General features: G+C 36.5%; 3 protein-coding genes across 3 annotated transcripts; 2 read left to right on the top strand and 1 right to left on the bottom strand.

Annotated features, from left to right (window-relative positions):
- Positions 1-2,631: 2,631 nt before the first annotated feature.
- On the bottom strand, positions 2,632-6,597 carry LOC131007911 (probable LRR receptor-like serine/threonine-protein kinase At3g47570). The gene is made up of 4 exons (XM_057934823.1): positions 5,731-6,597; positions 5,432-5,612; positions 3,367-5,358; positions 2,632-3,247 (listed from the first exon to the last, which is right to left on the bottom strand). The coding sequence occupies exons 1-4, from the start codon at positions 6,589-6,591 to the stop codon at positions 2,904-2,906; spliced, it is 3,378 nt and encodes a 1,125-aa protein (XP_057790806.1). The 5' UTR covers positions 6,592-6,597; the 3' UTR covers positions 2,632-2,903.
- Positions 6,598-16,816: 10,219 nt separating this feature from the next.
- Positions 16,817-17,167, top strand: LOC131007910 (disease resistance protein RPP13-like). Its single transcript, XM_057934822.1, has one exon. It carries the CDS (start codon positions 16,817-16,819, stop codon positions 17,165-17,167), a length of 351 nt encoding a protein of 116 aa, XP_057790805.1.
- Positions 17,168-17,230: 63 nt separating this feature from the next.
- LOC131012861 (putative late blight resistance protein homolog R1B-8) lies at positions 17,231-19,312 on the top strand. Its single transcript, XM_057940851.1, has 2 exons — positions 17,231-18,613; positions 18,898-19,312. The coding sequence occupies exon 1, from the start codon at positions 17,231-17,233 to the stop codon at positions 18,143-18,145; it is 915 nt and encodes a 304-aa protein (XP_057796834.1). The 3' UTR covers positions 18,146-18,613; positions 18,898-19,312.
- The last annotated feature ends 7,376 nt before the right edge of the window (positions 19,313-26,688 follow it).

Raw genomic sequence — 26,688 nt, 5'->3', positions numbered from 1 at the left:
TTTTAACAAGAAGCGCCAATACATTCATATTAGCTGCATGTGCAAAATAATTTGCACATCAATGCAGATGAATGAATTTCTTCATTAATGGCAAAGATGGTCATCAGCATTTACTGTCAATAATTCTCTTTTATTCTGCTTAGAAGAACTTATCTTGGTTTGTGAGTTTATGTGATTACAGGTAGTTGCTATATTTTTAAAGTTTGATATATGAGTTTGATTGAACGATTGCTGAGTTTCAGCGCTCGCTGGCTTCTTGTCCGCGAGCGCTGGAACTCAGCGCTCGCTTAAAATTTCATAGATTTCAATTATCGTGGTTCTTGGCCGGATTTCGTCGTGTGTATTTTTGGATGAAATCCATGAAAGTCATTCCGGATTTTAAGTCAATGGAATAACGAATACACCTAGATTTGTATGGATTTTAAAAAGTCTTGAACGAATACATCCAGATTTATATGGACTTTTAAAAGTCTTGAACGAATACACCTAGATTTCTGCAGACTTTTAAAAGTCTTGAACGAATACACCCAGACTTTTAAAATCCATAGAAATCCATCAAATTCCACAACGAATACACCCCCCTAAATTGACGTAAATGATGATTGAATTTTTAATATTATTCAGTATAATTTTAGTGAATAAACTTTCAATGTTTGCGAATAAAGTGAATATTATTCAGAATAATTTTAGTGAATAAACTTTCAATGTTTGCGAATAAAGTGAAAAATGTACTGAATATGTTACAAAATATGAAATACAGACTCTGTGGAATTAACATTTAACTAATCTGAATAATTTAACATATTAAACTGAATAAACTTTCAAGTTGTGCGAATAATATGAACAATATACTGAAAAAGACCGCCAGGGCTGACAATCACTCACCTACGTCGCCAGAGCTGAATATGCACCCGAGCAGGGCTGAAAAGCCGCTGCTCTGCTCTCCTCTACTATACTCTGGCTGCCTTGACGAATGATTTTCAGCTCTGACGACTTGCGAGTGATTGCGAGTTCTGACAGCTTGAGCTTTGCGTGAAGGAATGTCAGCTCTGGCGATTTTGTTAGCTCTGGCTAGTGAATATCAGCTTTGGCTGCATTGTTAGCTCTGCCGTGTGAATGTCAGCTCTGGTTGCATTGTTAGCTCTGGTGAGTAAGAGGCTCGGCCATAATATGGTGACGAACATAATATAATGAACAACTCAATTAATGTGAAGGAATTTTATGATATCTCTGTTATTGTTACCGTTTAATTTATAGTCCCATATTTAACTATACAGTTGATGAATTTAAAATAGTAAATTAATTTATTTATTTTTACACTACAAATCCAATTTTCATATATTATTAAAGACGTGAGTCTTTTTATATAGTGTTCTTAGATTTTGGCAAATTTGATTGTAAATTCCTTTTTGATAATATGGGATCACCGATTGAATTTAAAGAAGACCAACATTTTAATAATGAAAAGCAATTTGGAAAATAACAAATGGAAATAATCGGTTACAGTAATGAGGCATTAACCAATTTGTAGGGATACACTATATCTTGCCAAATATAAAATACAATTGAATGAATCAATTATACTCCCTCCGTCCATGAAAGAACTTCCTAGGAGGGAGTGGCACGGGTTTTAATAAAATGTTGTATAGTGTATTGAGAGTGGAAAAAAAGTTGTAAAGTGTATTGGGAATTGTGAAAAAGTATTAATAATTTATTGTGTTGTTTTAATTAATGTTATTTGAGTGGTGGGAATTGTCTTAAAAGGGGAGTATTTTTAAAGTGGTGGGGTATTGTCCCAAAATAGGAAAAAGTAGGAAGTTCTTTCGTGGACGTCCCGAAATAGAAAAATAGGAAGTTCTTTCGTGGACGGAGGGAGTAGATAATATCGGTTACATAATATTATAGATTTACTCATTTGACCTTTTGTGATTTAAATGCATGAAAATATCTCAAAATTTTGGTCCGTTAGATCTTGCATAATAAACGTCCAAGATTCATTCTTCGTTCTCTCTACATTTAGCCTTCTTTTTTGATCCCTTCCCTATATATATATATATGGATCCAAATAATTCTAAAGGCTCTCATTTTTCGGGGTTGCACCTTCTCAATAGCGCCCCTTGTGGCTTGTGGTACTTTAATTTGGTATATTTGTTGTTATATTTTCCTTTTTATATTATTCGTATGTTTCCTGAATTTTTTTAATTAGTTTTGGGCTCTTTAAATATAAACTTTTAAGAGCCCAAAATTGTTATATTAAATGACAACTATTAATTTTGTTATATTGATGGTTTAACGTTATTTGCTCAAAATGAGGATGACTTAAAGTATTTGTTTTATAATCTATAAACTTTATTATTATTATACAATACTCAATAAATTTAATATTATACTCATTAAGTAGATTATATTGTTATTATATAGTATATTAAATCAAATACTAATATTTAAATTAATATAATTTTTTTGTTACCAATTAATCTAACTCCTAAATAATGAAATTTTGATATTTTTATGTCATTTAAAATTTTAAAAATAAATAAATATATCGTTGCTCGTGCGCGTACTAGTTTAAATCAAAGAGCCAATTTTGTCAGCCCATGTTCAGATCTCCAAATGACGCGCTTAAGTAGGAAAGCAGTTGTTGACATTTCCATCTCACTGAGCAAAGCTGAACCTTATAACATCTAAATTCCCGGATGGACCATGTTTCTCAAGTTCAAATACAACAGAGCTACAATATTTAATACTTAATCGGAAAACAAACATAAAGAGCTCCCCAAACTTAGAAACACAATTTTCAAGGTTCTCCACTTCACAGTACCAAACAAAATTCTTACTAAAATGGTAACTGGACAATATTATCTTACAAATAACATACAACTTTGAAATAGTTTACTTGAATCTTATTGGGAAAATCGACGTTTGATTTTCTGCAACTCCGCATGTGCTTGTTTCATGTTGATTCTATCCCCGGGAGAGTCCGCAGAGCATTTCAAAGCCAATTCCAGTATGGATGATACACACTGCAGATTCTTGTCAATCTGTTTTTCCTCCAAATTCATGACTAAGTTAGCATCTATCACTTCATTTGGGATCTCTGGAAGAGAGAGTTCTACCCATCTCTTTAAGCTCATATCTCCACAAAACATATCATCAGTAGGCCTTTTTCTCGTAAAAGTTTCAATTAGCATCACTCCGTAGCTATATACATCACACCTTGTCGAAACTAGCCCTTCCGAACCATACTCTGGGACAACAAAAATCATGATGCGTAATATCTAGTGAGGAAGACACAATTTCATTGATTCAAAGTAAAATGCAATCATTATATAAATCAATACATGTAAAGTAATTAACTTTAATTACCTGGAGCGATGTAACCCAATGTTGCTAACGTGTTGGTTAACACAAAGCTATCTCCATCGCATAACAACTTGGCTATCCCAAAATCGCTTACATGGGCTACCATGTCTTCATCTAACAACACATTACTAGGCTTCAAGTCGCTGTGGACAATGGGCGTTGAATAACCATGGTGAAGATACTCCAAAGCAGATGCAACATCAATCATTATATTCAATCTTTCCATCACATTCAAACAATAGTTGTGAGAATATAACCAATTTTCAAGGTTTCCCTTTGGCATATATTCAAGTACTAATGCCTTGAACTCTTCATTAGAGCAACTGCTTATGACGCTTGTCAAATTCCTATGTCGAATGCTACGTAGTATCTCACATTCGACATCAAATATTCTTGAAATACCTTCTAGATGCATATTAAACACCTTGACAACGATATCCTTCCCATTGTTAAGAATTCCCTTATAAACAGAGCAAGAACTCCCAGTGCCAAGTAAATTGCTTTCATCGAATTTTTTTGTTGCTTGCAGCAGTTCATAATAAGAGATTCTTTCCGGCACAATGGATATCAACTTATCAACTTCTCTAGTCGTCTTATCTTTCCTTTTGTTTCTGACAATTATAAAGGCCAAAGAAACAACTGAGATGAAAGCCACAACCCCGAAAACAATAAATGAAGCTCGCTCCACCTTCTTTCTCTTTGATCTGTGATTAGAAATTGGAGAGCAAATTTGGACATGGAACTTGGGGATTCCACACAATGCCTCATTACCCTTAAAACAATCCATAGTGAAGTTTCTAAAAGAACCTCCATTAGGAATTTCTCCACTTAAACTATTGAAAGAGACATTAAAGTACTCGAGGTGTTGAAGTGCTTCTAAAGACTTTGGAATGGAACCGGAGAGGTTGTTGTACGACAAGTCGAGAGTTGCCAAACTGATCATGCTTCCCACAGTCATTGGAATAGAACCTTCTAGTCTATTATTTGCCAAAGACAGATTAACCAAACTCTGCAACTTTCCGATAGTGCTTGGAATTGACCCTGACAACTGATTCATCGCTAGATTTATATAGATCGCTGCTCCTAAGTTACTTATCTCTTGAGGTAAGAACCCATTCAATGAATTCGAGGACAAGCCTAGAGAGTTCAAATCTTTTAGGCCCCATAAGCTTGATGGTATGCTTGAATTCAACATGTTGGAGTCTAGAAAAATATTTCTCAAAGAAGAGACATCTCCCAAACATTTAGGAATCGAACCAGAAAATTGATTCTGGCTCATAACTAAAGTATTGAGGCTGAATAGATCACATATAGCATGTGGAATGGAGCCTTCCAACATGTTATCAACCAGATATAATCCTTGAAGTTTATGCAAATATCTGATAGTTAGTGGAATATTACCAGATAACTCATTTGCTTCAAAAACCAATGTCACCAAATTGCTTAAATTGCCTATTTCAACAGGAATGTTGCCACTGAATTTGCAGTTTTTGGCAGTGAATGTTCGAAGCGAGGAAGATAAGTTCCCTACAGAAGCCGGAATGACGCCGTATAGTGGATTTTCGGAAATTGACAAATAAGTTAGAAAGCTGCAATTTGTCAATGAAGTAATGAAGGAAGAAGATGGTGCCTGGGTAAGATTGTTGCCGAACAGAGAAAGAACTTGGAGAAGTCTTAGGTTGCCGAGATGAGTAGGTATATAACCACTGAATTTGTTGTTCTCAAGTGCGAGCACTGTGAGTTGAGAACAGTTAGAGATAGAGTTGGGTATTGCTCCACTCATGGAATTACCGCCAAGAAACAATCTTTTAAGAAAGGGAGAGGCATGGCATAAATGGGTTGGAAGAACGCCCGACAGAGCATTGCCATCAAGTGCAAGGCTTCGAAGAGTTGAAATGTTAAAGAGGTCATGTGGAATCGAACCACTCAAGGTATTAATATCTAGTAGTAGTGTCTCCAAATGGTAAAGTTGGCCAAATTCAGAGGGAATAAGCCCTGCAAAAGATGTACTAATAAAAATCTCATTTACATGTTTTAAGTTAGTTGTGTTTTACTTATTCAGTCATACCTGTAAAATGGTTTTCTTGGAGTTGCAAATTTGTTAGCATGGTAATATTGCCGACTTCCCTTGGAAGGATCCCTGTGAATTTGTTGCGCCATAGATTTATGTTTTGCAGAGAAGACATATTCATGAAAATACTGAAATCGCCAGAAATCTCATTCTGTTCAACACCAAAAGTAACCAGGTTCTAAAGATTGCCAATCTCATGTGGTAGTGAACCTGCCAAAAAAGTGTCATGAAGCTTATCTAGATAGGAAATCAAACCTTATCTATACAAATTTATGTCAATCTAATGTGATAACAACTTTAACCATACCATTCAAATTGTTACCACCAAGATATAACCCCTGAAGTGATGTTATGTACCCCATTTCTGAAGGAATCTGCCCACTAAACGAGTTGTAAGAGATGCTCAAAACCTCTAGTCGTGAACATTGGGATATATTTGTGGGAATCGCGCCACTCAGCTGATTATAAGAAAGATAAATCCTAGTAAGAAATGGAAGATTACTGCACATGTCTGTTGGAAGACTTCCACTCAATTCATTGCCTGTCAAACCTATAGATACAAGGGTCGATATGTTGAATATAGCTGATGGAATTTCTCCACTTAGAGAATTGTAAGTTAAGTCAAGAAATTGTAGGTTTGTTAGGTTCGAGAGAGATTTTGGGATGGAACCTATGAAGCTGTTGTTGCGTAAATTCAAGTACTCTAGTTTTGGTAACTGACCAAACATGAGAGGGAAGTCTCCAGTGAAGTTGTTGAGTCGGAAAGATATGAACTTCAAACGGCGAAGCAGAGATAGTTCATGAGGCAAATCTCCATGGAAATGATTGCTGGTGAGGTCGAGGGAGACGAGGAAGGAGAGGTGTCCGAGTTGTGGTGGAATGGTGCCGGAGAGAGCCATGTTGGAGAGATTCAACGCAGCAACTCTTCGATGGCGCAAGCTGCAAGTGACGCCAATCCAGCTGCAGACGGAGGTCGAGTTGGTCCAATTCGTTGCAAGTATGCGAGAAGGGTCGGAGGTGATGTGTTGTTTGAATGAAAGAAGGGCAGTTTGATCAGTTGCAAGGCTCGTAGGTTGTTTGGCTACACAAGAAAGCATTTGGAAGGTTATGGTAATTAGGAATGCATAAGCAAAAATGCAATAAAGCTTTTTCTCCATGGCTGCAAATTGGATGGTGTGATTGTATTAAGATGAGTCCCTTAATATATTACAATGCTTGCTTGACTTGAGAGTCTTCGTGGGTGTGGCTTTTGATGTCTTTTTTGTGTTTTGTTTTTCCTTTTGAGTCAAGTCCTCGGCCCTAATCACTTATTGAGACTGAGACAAAGACGAAGACGAAGACGAAGACGAAGACGAAGACTTGAGGTTGAGACAAAGACACAGACAGAGACAGAGACGATGACTAGACGACCATAACATCATACATTGATCGATATATATTATTGTTCTGATTTACTTTTCATTTGACTGTATTTCATTTTCTTAATTAATCCTAAACAAATCTAAAAAGAATATATATACTCTCTTCTTTTAGCAAAAAAGAATACATGCATATAGCCCGTCAATCACTTCAATATACGAAGACTTGAGACTGAGACGACCGCAACAACACACATTGATCGTGATCGATATTATTGTTCTGATTTAGTTTTCATTTTACTGTATTTCATTTTCTTATCCCTCTATTTTTGGTGTAATAATATTATCCATCATTGAAGTGAAAATAAGGAAGGAAAAATGGTGAGCATCTCTTTTGTGTCAAATGTTGGAAAAGGAATGAGATATTTAAAGACATAAATTTTTATTATCCATCATTTTCCATGGATAAATTTATCCATCAAAGTAAACGCAGCCTATTGAACTTCGCATAAGACAAGGATGCTGGTGATTTAGGGTAGGAGTTTTGTATTTAGTTATAAATTAAAAGCTAAGGTAGTAATAGATAGAATTAAAAAGTCAAAACTTATTAAATATTGTAATTAAATAGTAAATAGAATTTTTTTTTTAATTATAGTTTATAGTCAACATTTCCAGCGAATTTCAGTTTTGTAGTTTTAAATTTAATTTATTTTTTGTCTGTCTTGAGCTTTGAAAAATTATTTAATTATAGCTCGTTTAAATTTTTTTAATGTCTGGAATTGTGATTGTAATGATTAGTAAAACGAGGTGGATTTTCCAGCCAAATGTCTTGCTGTTTTGGACGATCGATTGGCAAAAACATTGACTTCACAACAAGGAGTAGATTGGTGATTGAATCGAGAGCTCCAAGTGCCTCACGATAGAGAGTTTTAAATAAGAAAATCGAATTAGAGTGCTGGTGTAATATCCCAATCTTTTCTCAATAAGATTTTAGAAGAAATTTCTTATTTTAGAATTAAGTTGTTTTGCAACGTAGAAATCCAGGTAAAATATTTTAGAAGAAATTTCTCATTTGTGTTAATTTTTGGTTTTTAGTAGGGGTGTAATCGAATCGAGCCGAATCGAATAGTGGTGTGCTCAAGTTTGGTTTGTTAAGTATCGAATCGAATCCCGAACTTTACTTATCGAATACTTTGAGGCTCACGAGCCTAATCGAGCCTATACGAACATTCTAAATTTATATTTATATTCAAAATATTGATTATTTTATTTTAAAAATAAATTATTTTATTTAAAATAATAAATATATTAATTATTTTCTTATAACAAATAAAATTAATTAGAGATTTAATACAATTATTATTAATTTTAGTGGATAAATATAAGTTATGTCTACTAATAATTTATATTTTTCAAGCTGAATCACTTGACGAACATGTTCACGAGCTAACGAGCCGAATACTACTAAGCTCAAGTTTGGTTTGTTTATTTTACGAGCTTCTCTAAACGAACTTGAACAAGTTTGGTTAATGATTAAGAGCAAATATTTTGGGTTTGAGTTTATCGTAACCCGGTCTTTAAATGTCTTTATTTAATAATTGTAATTTATCAAAAAAAAAACAACTATAGTATAGTAATAGAAAATTATAACTACGTAAATAAAAATAAGGCCATTTTTTACTTTAATATTTTTACATGAAAAATTCGATGATTACAAAAAAAAAATCATTTATATTCGTTTAAAAGTGTTATTTACACGAATATTGGTTACACGAAAAATTTGTATGAATCGTATAAGCGTGTTAGGGCATAATAATTAAAAGTGGCTATTATTTTCATATTTTTAATTATCTATATGGATAAAATTTACTTTTATTATACGGAAAAGGTTAAAATGAGATATTACTCTTTGATTATATTTGGAAGTTTCCTTCGTCATTTAAAACCACAAGTACTACGATTAACTCATCATATAATCTCTTCGAGAAGGAAAAAAGAAAAGAAAAAAAAACTCATCATGAATGAATTATCTTCAAAAAAAATTCTATATATTATTTGCATGTAATTATAACTAGGTCGCCCTTCACTTTCTTCTTTTGTCTTTCAAGTTGACTTGCAAGTCAAGTCGTCTATGCAAGTCGGATTTCATTTTAGAAACTAGTACGTTCGCCCTTCGCCCCGTGCGATGCACAACTGCAATATCTTATTTCCTCATACATAAGTTTAGAATAATCTTGAACTTAAAAATTATGAGATGATTTATGTCAAAAAATTAAAATAATTTATTTTAATTCCAACAAAATTATTTTACAAAATTTTGTAAATTTTTGTAACAGCCCGGCTCCAGACTTGGCGGCTGTAACACCCCAATTTTCATAAACTTTTCAATTTATAATCTTGAAGAACTAAAAGATAAAATAAAATTTCTTTACTATCAAAAATTTTAAACTAATTTAAAATCAACTTGCCAAAATCAAAGTAATAACATGAAATAAAAACGATAATTTAAAATGTAACAAGTTCACTTAAACTTTCCATGCAAAATCCTTTCTCTAGTCATTCTCAATTTCCATGGTCACCTCAACTCCAGAACTGCAAAACTGAAAAGATTAGGGGTGAGCATATTGAAAATGTACTCAGTGAGAAAATATGCACATATTCACATATGATTTCATTAAATTATTCTCTACAAACTAATCACACTAAATATGATACCTTAAAAATTGAGTCAATATATGAAAGTACCCACTTTTTTTTAGTAAACTTAAAATTTACCCACTCAAATAAAAACATAAAAAATTACCCACCTTTTGTATTAAATGACTAAACTACCCCTAAAATTAAAATTAAAAAAATACCCACTAATATATAATCACAAATACACTGCATCTTTTCAAAAAAAAATATCACAACATCTTTTCTCTCTCTCCTCTCTCTTTCTCGGTACTATTGATTAGGCATATTTTATACGCATATTTTAAGTGTTTTTAGCATGGTTTTTTTGCTTGATTGGTATTATATATCATCTTTTTTGTGTGTTTTCAGATTTTAAGAGGATCCAATTTTGAAGAATTGTGCGCGCATACTGGACGGGATGCCCATATCGCCTGAATATCCGAACTGAATTGTTTTTTTTGAAGTGGCCAGAAGGGAGATTAGGTGGCTGTTGCCTTTGACTTTTTATGTGAGCTTAAACTATTTTCTTTTTGTGGGCTTAATTAGATCCTTATTTGCCCAAGGCCTGTGCGCCAGATTAGATTATGTTTTGTTATTTATTTCCTTATCTTATATTAGTAATCTATACTATATTAAAACAGCAGTTTTCAATTAGAAATTGATTTCAAATCAATTTGAAAATTGAATGGCAATTTTGTAGTTAAGACAAAATTGAAGATTTATTTATAAACTCTATTTATTCTTTTCATTTTCTTTTCTTTAACTTCTTATTTTTTTGTTTTATTTATTTCTAAAATTATGAAATTCGATTAATTATAAAATATTCAATATGCCTATCAAATTAAAGATCACGATAAGAGCTTTAATTTGATATTGTTTATGTAAATATAAGATTTAAAATGTAAAAATTATATTAGTTTAAATATTAAAATTTTAAAAATTTCTCTCTCCTCTCTCATCTTTTTTTACTAAATCTATTCTTTAATTCATTTTTCATTATTTTTTAATTTTGTAAACTTTTTTTTTACGATTCATAATTTAAAATAAAATATTAAAATATTTAAGTCAACTAACTCACATTTCTAACAAACGTTTATTTACAGTTCTAGAATCTATAAAAAGGGTTTTATTTTCTTTTTCTTTATCTTTTTATTTCTTTGTTTGTTCCTTTCAAAAATTTTGAAATTCGTTTAATTATAAAATATTTAATATGCATATTAAATTAAAGATTGTGATAAGAACTTTAATTTGATATATTTTATTTATAATATAAAATTTATATTTATTTAAAAATTATCTCTCCTCTCATTTTTTTTTTGAATAATTTTTTTAATTGTTTAAATTTTTAATTTTTTAACTTATTTTTTTTATTTACATAATATCAATTTTTTTTATTATTGTGGATTCTTTTTTTTTTCAATAATCAATAAAATATATTTAATTAGGTAAAGTTAATTTTTTTTATTATATGTATAAATGTGATATTGAGTTGTTATCAATTTTATATAAATTTAGAAATATAAAAATATTTCCCGTGCATTGCACGGGGTGCAAATGCTAGTAGATATATACTTGTTAATAGACAACATTCACGCCACTTTTGAAGAATAGAGGCTGGACGCAATTCAAGTTTTACTTTCTCTAGTCTTTTTCGCTATTTTTCTTTTATTTTATTTGTTTTATATTATTATGTGTTCTAGCTAATTTTGTTTATTCCAGCGACGATTAAGGAAGTACAATAGCAAGATTATTCTGTGAGATCTAATTTGTTCTTATACTTTATTTTATGCTTGCATCTGCAATTCTCCGTGTTTATCGTTATTAATTGTTTTAATCCATTAGGTAGTGCGGAATATTTAGTGGGTTAGAATTAATTATACAATCAATTATATCGGTCATACGTAATCGTAGTTTAGGTTTGATTAGTGGTAAATTGACACATCAGGGTCAAGGAAAAAGCAGTCTTAATTCAATAATCCTGCGTAAGAGTTTATTGGTTTTGAATCGGGTTTCTCTAGAAATTAATGTTGTCGACTCATTAAATCTATAGAGCGTCTCTTACGGTTGTCAGTCGATTAGGGTAGTAATTAGTAAAGCGTCTTCCTCGTTACCGAATAATTAAGGAGAAATAAGATCACGCCAGAAGCGTCTTCGGTGGTTATGACCGGTTTGCTTGAATGAATTAAAGTTATATTTGCATCAATGATAAGAATAATTAAGTTAGGGTGAACTTAATTGATTACTGAAATTCTTTATTAATTGTTGGAATTTTCTATTTATTTATTTAGGATTAGAACCTTTGCAATTCTTTTGGGTTTTATTTATTTATTTCTATGTTAGTATTTTCATATTTTCCCTATAAATTTCGTTTGTTTAGTTACCTTGCAGGTTGAATTTTAGGAGAATTCTCACCGATCCCTTGGTAGATGATTTTGCTTGCTGCTGTCTGCGCAGTGTGGGCATACCGGCTGACCGCCGGATATTTTTGGTGTAAAACGACGCACAAAATTTTGGCGCCGTTGTCGGGGATCGATTTTTAAGTAGTAATTTTCCTATTTTTCGATTTGCTTTATTTTATTTTATTTATTTTTGTTTGTTATTGATCTAGAGCTTAATTTGATATGTCTGGAGATGGGGATGATGACCGTTGAAGATGGGGAGTATTGAAGTGTGATGCATTTATCTAGAATATTCTAAGTGAGAATAAGCTATGTATAATCTAGAGAATTCACCATTAGCTAGATTAATCTAGAGTATTCTGGTCGACAAAATTAAGAGAAGGATTGGCAAATGGAATAATCGAAAGATTTCTTTCGCTGGGAGAATCACCTTACTTCGCTTGGTTCTGACATCATTACCTATCTACCAGCTATCTTTTTCAATTGTTAATAAGGGTGTGTTGTCTCAAATCCATTTTGTTATGAGTCATTTTCTTTGGGGTGGGGGGGACACAACGGGGAAGAAAATACACTAGATAAAGTGGGAGGACGTATGTTTGGATATCCGAGATGGGGGGCTGGGGTACCTTATGGATAAATAGGGCTGAGCATAAACCGAACCGGACCGAAAAAACCGACCGAACCGATGATTTTCGGTTCGGTTCGGTTCGAAGAAAAATGGTTCGGTTTTCGGTTCGGTTTTTAAAATACAAAACCGATTAGGGTTCGGTTCGGTTTCAGTTCTTTAATAATGGGTCGGTCGGGAACCGAACCGAACCGACCCATATATATATATATATATATTATTTTAATATTTTATAAAATTTAAAACTAAATACATATTTTAAAACAAAAAAAGATTTTGAAAAAACCCTACAAACTACTCCTGCTGCCTGTGCGCCGCCTATACTTCACACATTCTGCACTCTCCACACGCTTCTCCCTCTCCGGCCTCCCCTTCGCCGCCAGCAGACCGACGCCGCGCCGCCAGCAACAGCAGCTCCCCTCGGCTGCCAGCAACAGCAGAAGCTCCCCTCCTCCACACCGACGCGACACCTGCGCCCTTCTTCTTTGCTCGCCGCCAGCAGGCTGGCGAGGCCGGCAACACCTGCGCCCTTCCCCCTGCATCTTCCCGCAGCCAGCCTGTACATCCTCTCATTCCTTCACCGACGAAGCACATCACCCGCCCACCCCACGAAATGCTAGTGAGTCACGAATTTATTTTGGTTTAGTCAATCAATTTTATGTTATTAAATCAGTACGAATTTTCTTAGCAAAATGGCTGAAAGTAGAATTTTTTGTATATATATATATAGGTTCGGTCGGTTCGGAAAACCAACCGAAACCGATCGGTTTTGCCGGTTCAGTTTACAATCGGTTTTCCCCATGTACATCGGTTGGTTCGGTTTCAACTTTTCCCTCGTCGGTTCGGTTTCGGTTTGTAAAAAAATGGTTCGGTCGGTTCGGTTATGAACCGATGCACACCCCTATGGATAAAGACTCCTTTTGGGTTCGGGTTATTAGGGCGTGTCAAGGTGAAATTGGTTGGGATGGCGATGGCTTCTCCATTGAAGGGAAGAGGACGATGAGACCGGGGTGGTGGAAGAAGGTGCTGAGTTTGAGTTGGGGGGAATCTGGCAAGTGGCTGAGAGATAACATGGTTGCTAAGGTTGGGGAGGGCGACTATTTTTCTTTTTGGTACCACTGCTGGAGTGGGGATAAGAGTCTGAAGGAACGATTCCCTAAGCTTTTCCGACTCAATAAAAATCAGGAAGGGTCAATTATGAGCATGGGTGAATAGGTTGAGGGAGTGTGGAAATGGAAACTTGATTGGGATCGGGAGTTGAGGGGGAGAGAAACTGACTCTTACCATGATCTCTCGTCTCTCCTCAATAATGTTATAATTACTGCAGGTAAGCGCGATGGATGGAGCTGGATGGCAGACAGGAACGGAGCTCACTCGGTCAAATCGGCGTATAAAGTGTTAAGTGCGGCAGCAACTACATCCCTCCAGCAAGAGGTATGCCTTGAGCTCCCACAGATTTGGAAAGCCCGAGTGCCGTTCAAAGCAAAAACTTTGTCGTTGAGATTTTTGAAAGGAAGGCTTCCAACCTGTGACAACATTCTCCGAAGACAGGTACCTCTTTCGGCTTCGGATATCCTTTGCACGACGTGCGAAGAGGAAAATGAGTCGGCTGAGCACTTCTTTTTCGTGTGTAAAAGATCTTGTGAATTGTGGAATGCCATTCTTCTTTGGATTGGAAAATTTATAGCCTACATCACAAGGCTAGTGAGCATTTTGTGGCTTTTTGCAATATTTGAGATAAAAAGGACATCCCTTTACTCACAGGGATCTGGATTTGCACCATTTGGTCTATGTGGAAAGGTACGAACGACTGCAGATTCAATAAAGGCAAATGGAATTTAGCTAAAATGTTGGCGAAGATTAAGTCGAGAGTTTGGGGATGGAATGAAGTTTATGGCCTGATGTCACATTCTCTGGAGTTTAGAGCTTGGTTCTCAAGCACAAACCTTCTTGACTAGCTGTTGTGTTTTGCTGTTTTGTATGGGGGTTTTTTGTTTGCTTTGCTCTTTCTTTGTTTTTTGTTCTCTTTTTCTGAAGACTTTGCTCCCTGTTTTGGGACTGTGCTGGTACTTGCTTTGTGGTTAATTTAAGTCCCTCCTTTTCTGATAAAAAAAAATCTAGAGTATTCTAAATAATACTTAGGAGAAGTATGAGTATTCTAGAGATTAGATATTTAAAATAGAAACAATAGGGCCGAATGGCCCTATTCAACATACAACATCAAATTTTGTCCACCATTTGAAAAAACATAAATTTTGGCCATTTTTTGTATGTCATGACTATCCTACCATTCTCTTTCTCTCCTCTCTCTTTCTCATCTTCCTCTCTCTCTCTCCAGCGGCTCTTCTCTCTTTCTCATCTCCCTCTCTCTGCTCCAGCGGCTCCTCTCTCTTTCTCATCTCCCATCTCTCTCTCTCTCTCTCTCTCTCTCTCTCTCTCTCTCTCTCTCTCTCTCTCTCCAGTGGCTGCGCGGCAGCGGCGCCGAGCTTGGAGAATTCGTCAGAGCTCTCGCGGCGGTGGTAGAGGAGATCCTCCCTCTCTCTCTCTCCAGCGGCTGTCGCTCTCTACTCTCTCTTTCTCATCTCCCCCTCTCTCTCCACAGCGCCGCCTGGGTAGAATTCGTCAGAGTAGAGGATGAGGCGGCGGCGGCAGATCTGGTCTGATGAGGCGGCGACGGTGGATCTGATCTGATCGTTGCGCCGCCTCCTCCATCGGCAGATCTGATCTCCGCCTCCTTCGATTTCAGCCATGGCAGATCTGATCTGATCTGTGTGCTGCACGTATGGCACTTATGGCACTATTAGTGCCATAAGTGCACACTTCCCCCTAGGGTTTAGATATTCCATTTAGGGTTTAGATTATTCATTTGAGGTTTAGATATTCCATTTAGGGTTTAGATTATCCATTTAGGGTTTAGATGTTCCATTTAGGGTTTAAATGATGTTGTTGTTTCTGTATTTGTGCTACACGTATGGCACTTATGGCACTATTAGTGCTATAAGTGCCCAAAATGATTATTTTACTTGGTTTTATTTTAGATTTCCGTTGGCACTTATGGCACTAATAGTGCCATAAGTGCCTAACCCGACCCGGCACGCGACCCGCATGCCTGATCCTACCCGGTCCGCCTCATTAAGGGTAAAAACGTCCAAATCAATAAAAATGGCCAAAATTGTATTTTTTCAATGTGTGGCCATAAATTGTGTTTTATGCTTCATTTTGGCTACTTCAAAATTTTACTCTTTAAAATAAGTATCTAGAGAATTCCTTAAGTAGATACTAGTAGAGAATTCTAGATACAAACTAATGTAGTGGGATCTAGAGAGATCCTCCCACACCTATAAATAGAGCTCTTGTGAGCCATTTGCAACTATCTCTCAAAACATCACTCCATCTAATATTATCTAAATTCTTTGGAGATAAGAGCTCCACTCTAAAATCTCTCTCTATCTTCTACACACACTACACTCACAATATTCTCTACACCACTTCACTAGAATCATTCACCACACTCAAACCACTATATAATTACCTCCATTTTCCAACACTTATTGGCTCTATATAAAACGACGTCGCAGGTCTTAGTTAAGACCGTTATAACAGACTCGCTCATATTACACTCGAGCCCTTTAAGTTCTAGTATTTGCAGAATACCCACTCTGCGATTATAAGCCTTTGTAGTCACCTTCTTCACACGCGACAAAGGATAATGGAGCGCAGAAATCCTTATCAGATCTCTTCAATAATTTAGATAGTGATAAAAGAATATTTAATAATGAGATTGTGGAGCACAGGCTGGAGCTCTATCTTCAAAAGATTAAAATAAGACGACTTGATTTATTTATTTTCTTAATAGACTCCGTCAATGTCTTGGGCGCAACTTAGCATTACCATCGTTCAGATTCATCAAATTTCAATTACACTCTGCTGCTTAATCGAAGGATTTGAGATGGCAGCTTATGCAGCTCTGGTTTCTATGATGAACAATATTGAGCAGATGATGAGCCATCCTCGCCTTTCAACTGTATTCGACAAGAAACAGATTGAATCCCTTCGGGCAAAGGCTGATGGCTTGCTCGATTTCATAACCAACACTAATATTGATAGAGGTAGCAAAGAAGCATCAGATCTGGAAAGACAAATCGCATCTGCAGCTCAAGCAGCTGAAGATGTGATTGAATCACACATTGTCGATCAAATTCATGATGGATCCAAGTTGTTGGATCTGCAACAAATAATTGAAGACATGGATGGTATCATGAAAAAGGGTGCTGAGCTGAAGGAGAAATGACGAGCGAGAGAGGAGCAAGCTACACATGGTGACATGGATGCTGTGGAGGAGAAACAACCTTTTACCACCACCGGAAAGGCTTCTCCGGTGGGACTTGAAGACGACGTGATCCACGTCATGGACAAGCTCACCATACATCAACCCAAGCAGCACATCATCTCGATTGTGGGGATGGGCGGCACGGGTAAGACCACGCTTGCCCTAAATGTTTACGAAAATTCACTCATCAAGGAACACTTTGACATTCGTGCTTGGGCTATTGTATCTCAACAATACAGTGCACAAGAAATCTTTTCAAAACTTCTCTCTAGCATAGGGCAAAGTGGAAGTGGAAATGATTTAGGGCTAAAGTTGCATCAAACTTTATCGGGTAGAAGATATTGATTGTATTAGATGACATGTGGAATGTCGAAGCTTGGGATGAGGTGAGGCGTTACTTTCCTGATAATGGGAATGGAAGTGATCGTTTTAACTACTAGGTTGTCTAACGTGGCTAGTGATTGTGTCTCTAGTTCTTGCTTCACCATGAAACCTTTAGATGAGGATCAAAGTTGGGTGATGTTTTGCCGAAACGCTTTCCAGCAAGAACATTGCCCTTATCCTCAACTACAAAGTGTGGGAAACGAGATTGTTAGATTGTGCAGAGGACTACCCTTGTCAATTGTTGTGATTGGAGGGTTTCTTCTCAAATCGCCTAGGACTGTAGGATTGTGGGAGGATGTTGCGAAGAATATAAAATCAATCTCCAATTCAACAGAGAAGCAAGAGATCTTAGATGTGTTATCTTTAAGCTACAGTCACTTGCCCTCTCTCCTGAAGCCATGTTTGCTTTATATGGGGATTTTTCGGGAGGACCATGAGATCCGTGCACGAATCATCAAACTTTGGGTTGCTGAAGGATTTATCAAACCAAAGAGAGCCCAAATGTTAGAAGAGATTGTAGAGGGGTACCTGAATGACCTAGTCGACAAGAATCTTGTTCTTGTTGGCAGGCATCGATCTAATGGGAAGAATAGGTCTTGTCGACTTCATGATCTGATAAGAGATCTGTGTTTGAAAGTCTCTGAGAATGACAAGTTCTTCTATGCCAAAAGGGCACTCGACAACATGACCAAGGAGCGTCGCTTCATATGTCATGACTTCATCGAGATGTCTGATGCTCTGAAGTCAGCGCAGCTTCTTCGTTCTCTGGTATGCAGAGGGTCGAAGCTGCCGGTTGTGTTTAACTTGTTGACTATGGCTAGCGACTGTTGTGCGGAAGATATAATGCAGAACTTGAACCTGCGGTGCCTTACTTACCGACCTTTGGTTTTCTCCACCTTCCTTCTTCAATATCCTTCATTTGGAACCTGCAAACATTGACTATTGACGCGAAACACAATAATCTAGTCGTTGCCCCAATTGAGGTTTGGAGTTTGTCACAACTTAGGCACGTGGAGTGCTCACGGATTTATCTTCCTCCTCCTCCTCCAAATGACTGTGTTGTCATGGGAAATTTACAGACAGTGATAAAAGCAGTAAATTTGAGGTTGAGTGAGGAGGTGTGTAAGAGAATTCCAAACGCCAGCAAATTGCATCTAATCTGCGGTGATAAGTTGGAGGGATATGATGATTGCTTGTTCGACCATCTCCACAATCTTGGCAGCTTACATAAACTTGAATCACTATGGCTAGTTTCCACCTTTCTTAACTCCTTATATATGCAATGCAGATCGGCTTAAGTGTGCATTTCCGGTATCTCCGAAGAAGTTGTCACTGACAAACTTGAGTCTTGACTGGAATGATCTGACAATCATCGGTTCTTTGCCCCAATTAGAAGCTCTGTGTGAGGTTGGCCCATTTCTCATTTATTCCTTTCTTTTGTCTGGGCCAACTTTAGGCCCCAGAACCAAGCCCACTTCTTACCCTAGCCCATTTCCCATCTCTGATATACCCCACCCCAGCCCCACTCTCTCTCTCACTTCACTCTGCTGATAACACTCATGTTTCCATGATTTTTAGTGTTCATATTACGTTAATTTTATAGGGAATTGAGTGTTTAATGATTGTTTTGTGCTTAAATTGCTTTATCTTATGAAATATGTTACTTGCTCGAACTTTGATGGATTTTACAGGATTTTCGAGATGGAATTTGGAAATATTGTCAGAAATAGAAGTTGTAGTTCGTCTCGATACGAGTTCGTGAGCGCAAACGGTTCATAAATCGGAGTTCGGACGAGAAAGTTATGGCTAAAACAAGAAAGTCCCGCGCAGCAGTGAATAGTGTCCGACGGGAATTTCCGAATTTTCGGGAATTTTCGGAATTTTCGGATTTTATCAGTATTTTTGAGTTCTACATTGTATTTATCTCCTGTGCTTATAAATAGGTCCTTTCCCTGACCTATTAGACACATCTCTTTACCCCTTTTCTTCATCTTTTCAGTTTTAGACTTAGACTTTTACTGTTTTCATAGATTAGCTTTATTTTTCTACAAGATCCAAGCCGTCATTCAACATTCTTCCGGGTTTTATTTATTTCATTTATTTTAATTGCTTTCTTTTTATTTATGCTTTTGATTTATTTTAGTATGTCTGGCTAGTTCGTTAATCTGAACCTAGGGTTTGTGCATACCTGATTAATTATGTGTTTATGATTTATTGATATCAATTTGCCATCCAACTTATGATTCATGATTCATGGTGCTTAATTTCTTGTGAATTATTTGGCCAATAATTTACATGTCTAGTTGTTCGATTTGAAGACTTGAATGCGATAATTGTTCAGCCGATTCAGGAATGAATGTAATAGAAGTAGCCTTGACACTTGAATGGGATAGGTGAAACTATAGAGAGCTATTCTTTGTGTACACTTGGGAGTTAATTTATTCCTTGGAGTCTTGAATGTGAAGGGGGGTAAATTAATCTACTTTCATAGGTGTTCGTTAGAGAAGCTTGTGAATAGTTTTGTGATCTCTCATCAGGGTTGAATTAAATTGGTAATTGAATCAATAGATTAAATACATGTAATTAATTAGTAAAAGTACATCCCTAGGGTCAGAATCTTTTAATATTTGATTTATTTATCATTGTTTTTCTGTTGTTTAGATTTTATTTTATTAAGTTTAGTATTTGATTCACCGCCCTATTTGTTTTGCCTGTCTACTGTGAGTGTCTGTTAGGAAATAGATAGAGTGATTTCGGTTTTACAGTCTCTGAGGATACGATACTCGACTTGCTGTTTCTGTGCTACGATTACACTGTTTAGTTGCAGTTTTTGTTGCTAAGAAATTAGTGATCAACTTTTTGGCGCCGTTGCCGGGGACTGATTAGAAGTTTCTTTAATATTTCCGATAGGACTTAGTAGTACTTCAGGCGTTTACTGTTTTTTTTTTCTAATTCTCATTTTTTTTCAGGCACTGCATACGATGGTTACTGATGAACAAATTCGTGCTCTACAGGAGCAGCTGCAACAGTTGTTGGACGTTCAAGTTGCTAAAGAAGCTCAGAATCAGCCTCTGATGGCAGAGATGTTCGTTCCTCAGTATGAGTATCAGGAACGTCCCCGTATTAATGCCAATAATTTTGAGCTGAAGTCTGGTTTGATCACGATGGTCCAGCAGAACCAGTATGGAGGACACGCTATAGAGGATCCTAATGCGCATCTGGCGCAATTTCTGGAACTTTGCAGCATTGTAAAGATGAATGGAGTATCTGATGATATTATCCGTGTTCGGCTTTTCCCTTTCTCACTGCGGGATAAAGCGAAGTCGTGGTATTATACATTGAATTTGAGTGCAACTACTACGTGGGAAGATGTAGCTCAAGCTTTTCTACGCAAGTTCCATCCTTCTGGCCTGACCCTGAAATTAAAGATGGACATTGTGCAGTTCCAGCAGTTTGAGGGAGAAAAGCTGGCAGATACATGGGAGAGGTATCAAGAGAAGTTGAGAAAGTGTCCGAGCCACTGATTTGATGAAGGCACGCTCATTATCATGTTCTACAATGCTTGTGGAGAGCGTACAAGAATGCATTTGGACACAGCTGCAGGAGGTTCTCTGCTTCAGAAAGGCAGTTCAAAGGCTTGGAACATCATAGAAAGTATGGCTGCTACAAGCTATCAATGGCCAGTAGAAAGAGTACAATTGAAAAGGGTGGCAGTTGCTTCCAGCTCTGATCCTATGGCAACGATGGTTACACAGCAAGCAGTGATTGCTACGCAGCTGGCAGAGCTGACTACTAAGATTAATGCTTTGACCATTGGAAATCAGGAGAAAGCTGTGAGAGATCCCATATGCATAGAAGACGTAAATTTTGTCAATGGCCAAAACTATGGAAATTTTCAGAAGGTACAGCCAGGAATGTACAACAGAGGGCAGCAGTTTCAGCAGCAATATCAGCCAGGAGGGCGCCCACACCAGAATCTAGCCTATAGCAATCCCAACAATGCTTTGCAACCTCCACCGGGATTTTCTGTGTCTAGTGGAGGAGTCATCAATGAGCCGAAGAAGGATTCACTAGAGGAGATGATGAAGCAAGTGTTGGTGAAGGTGACCGGGATGGAGGCAAACTCGACAAACATGGGGACCAAAATTTCCAACATAGAGCAAAATTTTTCAGCGTTGTCTAAGCAGGTGCAGATGTTGGAGACTCAAGTTGGTCAGATGGCCAACCAAGCAGCTGCACAGCACAAGCCAAGCCAATTTCCTAGCAACACTCAGTTCAATCCGAAGAGCCAACATCAACAGCCTCAGCAAAATCAGCAATGTCATTCCATCCGGGTGGTTGATAATTCAGGGGGGTGTATTCGTTCAGGATTTTAATAGATTTCTGGAGACTTTTGAAATCTGGGTGTATTCGTTTAAGACTTTCAAAGTCTATGAAAATCTAGAGGTATTCGTTCAAGACTTTTAAAATTCTATAAAAATTCAGAGGTATTCGTTTCAGACTTTTAAAAATCTATGAAAATCTAGAGGTATTAAAAAATCTATGGATTTTAAAATTGGACTGATTTTCATTGATTTCATTCAAAAAATACACATGAACAAATCCGACCTCCGACCACGAGAATTCGGAAGATTTCATATTTCAGCGTCGGTTGGGTTCCAACGACCGTGGCTCGAAAAAGCCAGCGGCCGTTGGGTCCTATCGGTCGTTGGGGGTGAGAAAGCAACGTTGTTAGAAGCATAAGCATCATCACACAGCGGTCGTTGGACTTGGACCACTTATGTGAACAGAAGCATTATATAAGTGGATTACCAATTAATGTGAACAGAGCGTGTAAGTCAGATCGGGGCCATCTAGTTATGAAAATCATCTATGCATAAATGGATTAGCAGATTCTCATGAGTGTTCTCTTTCTACTGTGAATGATCTATTTCTCCCTTGTCATCACATATGAATCTAATATGCATGGTTTAATTAAGAAAAAGAAGCACTTTTCTAATGCTGTCTTTAAATTTTAATCATTTTACACGGGAAAACAACGCCTTTCTCTCATAATCATGTAACTTGTATATTTACAGAAATTTAAGTGGGAACATCATTTCTGGGGGCATTCCGCCTTCACTTGGATCAATTCCTAGCCTGGAGACTCTGTGAGTTAAAGTTCCACAGTTCTTAGTCTGGTTTGAGATTTATTTCTTTGGTTACTCCCCACTAAAGATAAATGATGAAGTCTGAACTTGTTTATATTTGTGGAACATGAGCAAATGTTGCAGCTGTCATGTTGTCTTTATCTTTGCTCCATTTCAAGTAACCAAATGCCCTGGATTAAAAGAATGAGCATCTTGAGAAAATGCTTTACATTGCGAATTTGGTTTGCCTGATAGGATTTCTAGTATATAATAAAACTTGCAATAGCTTTTAATTTCTAATAATTGATGAAATGAGTGGAACGAAGTTGGGGTTTCTTACTTTATTCATTTGATTGTGTTTAACTCCAAAAATAGAAGTGCAAGATGTTGCAAATGCATTACGTGTATAAGCATGATAGCAACACGCATCCTTTGATGGATAACTTTTGAGCGGCGGCTATCTTGCGGTAGGAAGCCAGCGGTCGCTGGGAGCTGTCCCAACGCTCACTTAACTCCAACGAGCGCTGGGATGGTAGATTTCAAATCCGTAAAAATCACGTCAAATTCTTGTTAAATTAATTTAAAATTCTGTACAGATTCTGTTTAGAATTCCAAAATACATGAAGAATCTGTGTGGAATCTGTATATTTTTAAAATCCAAAGATTTTAAAAATCTACAGAATTCCTGAACGAATACACCCCCCTCAGTTGAGGATGAAGGTATTTCTGTTTCTCCCCCTCTTCCATTCCCGATGCCAAGATTAGATGAGCAAAGCTCCAAATTTTTGGAAACATTTAAGAAGTTGGCTGTGAATATTCCTTCCGTGGAGATCTTGAGAAACAAGCCAAATGAGGTGCAAATTGTGAAGGCTGTGATGGAAAAGAAGAGTGCATTCAATGAATTTGAGGATGTGCTCGCAGTGAAGGAGTATCAGTTGCCTCCAAAGAGAGAAGATCCGGACAGCTTCAATATTCCTGTGAAGATTGGAAAGTCATTGTTTGAGAAAGTGATGTGTGACACTGGAGCAAGCATAAATGTCATGCCTCTCAAAGTTTATAGGAAGTTGCAGCTGGAGGATTTGAAGCCAACCAACAAGACAATTCAGCTTATTGATAAGTCTTGCTCTAAACCTCTAGGAGTTGCGGAAGATGTGCTTGTGAAGGTGAGTGATTTTTTCTTCCCAGTCGACTTTGTAGTGTTGGATATTCCGGAGGATCCAAAGATGCCTTTGCTGTTAGGGAGACCTTTCCTTGCCACATGTGGAGCAAAGCTAGATATGCAAAGGGGAACGATGACATTGGGAGCCTATGGGGAAACTGTGATTTTCAAGAAACCTCCACCAAAGGAAGTTCCCCAGAATGAAGTGATTAATTTGGCTGACAGTTTTCTAGCAAATTCGGAGGATGAAGAGGTTGAGAAGAATGAGCTGCCCAAGTATGAAGCCAAGAAAAAAACTCCAAAGCCAAAAGAAGTTCTGAATTTTGAGATGTGTTTGTTTTTGGAGCATGATGGGGGGTCATTGAAAACCCATACCCCCAAGAAGAAGAAAGTGAAATTCCGGATTTTTCGGAACAAGAATGAGAAGGGGGCAATGCTTGTGGAGGATGTCCGAGCCAAGAAAAGTGTTTTTGTGGAGAGGGCACCAAAGAGTAGAAAAGCTTTCCAATGGTTAGAGTGCTGTTTTCGACCTCCATGAGTTTTTGAGGTATCGTCGAGCTCTAGACGTTAAATTAAGTACTTGTTGGGAGGTAACCCAACCGTTTTTGTTGTTTTGTTTTTCTTTCTTTTAGTTTCTTTTAGTTTCTTTGTTTTCTTCGTATTGGGTTTTAGTGCAGTGTTGAGCTTGGAAGATGCGGGAACTCGCGCCTTGTCCATATCACCACCATGGAGCATGTGTTTCTGTGAGTAGTGACACACACATCATCATCCCTCCAAACTTATTTTCGAACTTATGTTCTGAAATAAGTTTGGGGGAGGAGGGTGAGAATAGATATGTGTATCACTTTTATTATTTTTGTTGGCTTTATTGTTTTATCTTGCTTGGTTGGTGGTGTGTGTTTGTTTTATTTTTGAGATGCTTATTGCTCCATTAGATTTCTGGTGAGATGCCAATGATGATTTTCGTGAAAAAAAATTGAATTTGATTTTCTTTGATGATTTAAGCATAATTGGAACTAATTTGCATAATTCTAGAGTGATTTTAACTTGACTTTTGGACGTTGAATAAACCTGTGAGATTTTGAGTCATAACTGTTTATCATACACAGTTTATTCTTTGTTGTGAATTTTGTCATGCATGTGGTGATCTTCTAGAACTTGCCATGGTTTCTGTGTTGAGGTTGCTGTTGTGTCCAGGATTATGAGATGATTTTAGGCCATCTTTTGTTAGCCACAATTTTTCCCAAACACTGTCCTTGAAAAAAATTATCATTTGTTATCTACTTTGAGCCTATTTAGCTTTTATTCTTTAGCTGGATGATAGGGGGTGATGTAGTATATGAGGATCTCTGTGTGGTGAATGTTCATAGTGGTTCATGAAAAAGAAGGGATGATATTATGATACTATTTACTCTTATAAGCTCTAGAAAGAAAAAAAATTGTTCAAGAAAAAAAGAAAAAAAAGAAAAGAAAAAAAAATATAAAGTCGAGTGTTTATTGAGAAATTTGTTAGAAAATCGACTTTGTTTGTTGGAAATAAATGGAGAGCATAAAAGAGTGTTTAGTTTTGTTTTGTGATGATTAAATCCCTTGAGTTGTGTTGATTATGGTGATATAGTTGGGTGGAAGATTAAATTTATTCCATACTTGATTTGTGAAGCTATAAGGTTGGTATTCTTAATTTTTTATTGAGTCACTTAGCCTATATTTTCCCTTCCTTAACCAATGTCCTTACATTATATATAACCCAAAGCAAAAGACCTTTTTTATCTTAGTCCTGGCACACTTTTAGCGATGGAGATTGTAGACGATTGGCAAGCCTATGGTAAGAGATCTGCATTGCATTGAATTCGGTGAGAGTATACACGTCCCGTTCCATCAAATTGAGAGTTGAGTGATACACATACCTTGTGAGATTCAATTGTTTGGAATGTCAAGGTTGATTTTGCTATAGATTGTGTTTATTGGTGAATTTTGTGCTTAATTATTGAGGATTTGAGAATTCTATCATTCTTTATCTTCCGGAGACATCGATGAGCTAGATTTCTTACCCATTCGTGTTATTGAATGTGTTCTTCTCATTATTCGAGGACGAACAATGGCTTAAGTTTGGGGGAGTTGATAACACTCATGTTTCCATGATTTTTAGTGTTCATATTATGTTAATTTTATAGGGAATTGAGTGTTTGATGATTGTTTTGTGCTTAAATTGTTTTATCTTGTGAAATATGTTACTTGCTCGAACATTGATGGATTTTACAGGATTTTACAGGATTTTCGAGATGAAATTTAGAAATATTGTCAGAAATATAAGTTGTAGTTCGTCTCGATATGAGTTCATGAGCGTAAACGGTTCATAAATCGGAGTTCGGACCAGAAAGTTATGGCCAAAACAAGAAAGTCGCGCGCAGCAGTGAATAGTATCCGACGGGAATTTCCGAATTTTCGGGAATTTTCGGAATTTTCGGATTTTAATTATCAGTATTTTTGAGTTCTACACTGTATTTATCTCCTGTTCTTATAAATAGGTCCTTTCCCTGACCTATTAGACACATCTCTTTACCCCTTTTCTTCATCTTTTCAGTTTTAGACTTAGACTTTTACTGTTTTCATAGATTAGCTTTATTTTCCTACAAGATCCAAGCCGTCATTCAACATTCTTCCGGGTTTTATTTATTTTATTTATTTTAATTGCTTTCTTTTTATTTATGCTTTTGATTTATTTTAATATGTCTGGCTAGTTCGTTAATCTGAACCTAGGGTATGTGCATAGCTGATTAATTATGTGTTTATGATTTATTGATATCAATTTGCCCTCCAACTTACGATTCATGATTCCTGGTGCTTAATTTCTTGTGAATTATTTGGCCAATAATTTACATGTCTAGTTGTTCGATTTGAAGACTTGAATGCGATAATTGTTCAGCCGATTCAGGAATGCATGTTATAGAAGTAGCCTTGACACTTGAATGGGATATGTGAAACTATAGGGAGCTATTCTTTGTGTACACTTGGGAGTTAATTTATTCCTTGGAGTCTTGAATGTGAAGGGGGGTAAATTAATCTACTTTCATAGGTGTTCGTTAGATAAGCTTGTGAATAGTTCTGTGATCTCTCATCAGGGTTGAATTAAATTAATAATTGAATCAATAGATTAAATGCATGTAATTAATTAGTAAAAGTACATCCCTAGG

Source organism: Salvia miltiorrhiza, chromosome 2 (assembly GCF_028751815.1).
Source record: "Salvia miltiorrhiza cultivar Shanhuang (shh) chromosome 2, IMPLAD_Smil_shh, whole genome shotgun sequence".
Taxonomy (NCBI): Eukaryota; Viridiplantae; Streptophyta; class Magnoliopsida; order Lamiales; family Lamiaceae; genus Salvia; species Salvia miltiorrhiza.
This window is presented reverse-complemented; position numbering and strand designations above follow the sequence as displayed.